Source organism: Tupaia chinensis, unplaced genomic scaffold (assembly GCF_000334495.1).
Source record: "Tupaia chinensis unplaced genomic scaffold, TupChi_1.0 Scaffold146187_1, whole genome shotgun sequence".
Lineage (NCBI taxonomy): Eukaryota > Metazoa > Chordata > Mammalia > Scandentia > Tupaiidae > Tupaia > Tupaia belangeri.
In genome coordinates this window covers 879088-881752 of record NW_006206042.1, presented here as the reverse complement: position 1 = coordinate 881752, position 2665 = coordinate 879088, and the positions used below count along the sequence as shown (strand labels likewise).

The window sequence follows — 2665 nt, the reverse complement described above, 5'->3', positions numbered from 1 at the left end:
GGGAGTGCACACGCCCTATAACCAAAACCTCTCCAAAAAAAAAAAATTAATAGTGTGAAATGCTGACACGTAACACCAGTTAAAGGGATTTTCAGGTTGGATCACTCAGGAGGAAACACGGAAAGACAGTCATCTAGACTCTTTTGCCAACTGGGGCACCGGCTGGGCTGGAGAAGGCATGGTGGAGCCCAGCACACAGTGTTCTGTAGAACGAGTCTCCTACATTCTCACCCTGCTGCCTATGGAAGCTGAGGAAGATCAGAAAACGACCTGGATGAAAAACAGGCCACACTCCTCTGTCAGAATATTTATTAGACACTGCCCCAGGGGCCCTTCAGGAAGGAGACCCAGGCTGCATCTTTCTCCCAATCCCAAATTGCCTTCCTAACCAAAAGGAAGGATTCTAAGGGAATCAGAAGTCTCATATAAGCCAGACTATACAGGAAAGCACGGCCATTCATTTCCCTGATCTGACACTACAATTATGTGTTCTCCCAGGAGACTGGAGGATGGAGTAGGTGAGGGGAAACAAGATGTGTCTTCTCTGTCACAGCTTGAGCTCAGGAGGATTGGCATAAACAGGTATTTAAAAAACAGAGGGCCTATGGACAGGCAGAGGACAAAGTAAGGGCAGGAGTTGGGTTCACCCAGATCACATAGCACTGCAGAAAGAACCAGGGTGGCGACCTGAGTTCTCAGGCTGCAACAGGGAGCTGAGGGCTCAGCACCTGGAAAGAGAGGTATCTCAGGATTTCTCTTCCAACCCTGCTGTGATTAAAATGCAAAAGCCCTTTCCCCAAACAATCTGTCTGAATGTGAAAGGGCATGATGACATACCTATAGCCTAGCACGGGCTAAATTTCTCCCCATTCCCAAAGGCTCCGCTCCCAGAGAACTACAGAAATAGAGTTCCAGGACTCTGTCTATGCCACCCCCCCACATCCAAAATGGAGTACAGACAAGGCACAAAGACCCTGGGAGTAAAGGTGGACATCGGCGTGGCCGCATATCGCATTATTTTGAGAGATGGAAGAAGGTGCAGGCCCCAGAAAGGATGCCTGCCTTCACCTGCAGAGAGCTGGGCCTTTGCTAGCAGCAGAAACCACAATTGAGTAGGCCTCACAGAAATGGTCTGCGGAACAGATCCTGTTCGTAGAAAAACAGAGGACAAGCCTCTGCTGGTATGGCACATCTTGAATGGGATGACAAAGGACAGTGGGCAGACCGCTCCTGGAGACGACACGCCTGCCTCTGCTCTCAGTGGTTCTGTGGCTCCAGGTGTGCCCCACGGCTGGGACTCGGGGAGGAAAGCGTGCTGTGTTTCACATGATCAGACACTGCTCGCCACTGGCACCTGGGGGGCCCGACAGATTGAGGGCATCCAGGTCAAAGTTGAGGCCAGGAGGCTGGAGAAGAGATGAAGGGACTCAGAGAGCTGCTCATATTTCAAAGGTCCAGCCCCAGTAGGCACAATCATCACCTTAGGTGGAAGCACTAGAGGCTATAGAGTTCTACCAACCAGGGTCTCAAATTAAAATCTCAGAGGACAAGACACTCACCATCTCCCCAGCCAGCTCTTTCGGAGGATGACCCAAATCCTGTAGCTGAAAAATAAGGAAAGAGGAACGTGAGACAGAAAAATCTCAGAAAATAGAACACAGAAAAGGAATCTGATGATCAGATTTCCTCTGACGACCACAATATGTGGCCTCTCTCATTCTCCCTCTACCTGGCCTAGGCAGCACAGTGTCCTTCCCAACACCTCCACCAGTGAACACACACGGGGACAGCACCAGTGACAGGCAGCCAGAGGAAGCCGTACCTGCTGCATGAGGTCCAGCACTGCCTCAAAGCGAGCCTTCTGAGTGGCCTCACTGTCGGTGGGGGTCTCTGCTTCAAACTGCTCACATATTTTGCCCATCACAGCGTGCTGCTCCTGGTATTTTTCAAACTGCTCTGGAGGAAGAGATTCCCGGTGGCTCTGCAACCATTCTGGATACTAAGAGAAATGGAAGAATTAAGTGACCAATGGCTAGGGGAGGGTAGTGAGAACTACCCTTAAAATGTGAAGGGGGGAAGGACTAAAGAGAGGGAAGGTAAATAAACAAGTTCACCGTGAGCAGCAGCACCGACTCCAACCTGATCCCCCGGCTATATGAGCAGTATGGGATTACAGAGATTGACAAAATTGTTCTGTGATGGTCCAGATAGTAAATATTTTAGGCTTTGAGGGCCATATATGGTCTCTTGTTTTGACAATCCTTAAAAATCCAAAAACCATTCTTAGCTTGAGAACTGACTTGATTCACCCAGAACCCCGTCTGCTGACTCCTGGTCTCTACTAGTCACTGCACTCTTGCCCTGAGTCACTAAAAAGCTTTGATTCCTGTCTTTTCTCTCTCCAGTACAATTGTAAGCTCTCTAATGGCAAGAACCATCATTTAAACTCCTCTTAAATGATTCACGGCATAAAGGCAGTAAATCCTCAGTGAAACCATGCTGGAGAAATGAAGTCGGAAATGCAGGAATGGGTTGTTCAGACAAACCCCCAGTCACCACTAGAGTCCTGAACCAGTTTATAGAAAATTAGAACTAGAGGATTTCTCCCTCTACCCCTGATGTTCTCAGTGTGCAGCTTTATTCTCTCAGAGACACAACTTTCCCT

The 2665-nt window shown here is 48.9% G+C and overlaps 1 protein-coding gene across 1 annotated transcript in view; it reads right to left on the bottom strand.

The window, feature by feature from the left end:
- Positions 1–294: 294 nt before the first annotated feature.
- The window catches only part of PEX19 (peroxisomal biogenesis factor 19), a 5809-nt gene continuing 3438 nt past the window's right edge, over positions 295–2665 (bottom strand). The window contains exons 6-8 of the mRNA XM_006168829.2: positions 1823–1999; positions 1560–1604; positions 295–1406 (exon numbers count right to left, since the gene is read on the bottom strand). Coding sequence (XP_006168891.1) covers positions 1323–1406; positions 1560–1604; positions 1823–1999 — 306 coding nt within the window. The 3' untranslated portion in view covers positions 295–1322. The remainder of the gene's footprint in view (positions 1407–1559; positions 1605–1822; positions 2000–2665) is intronic.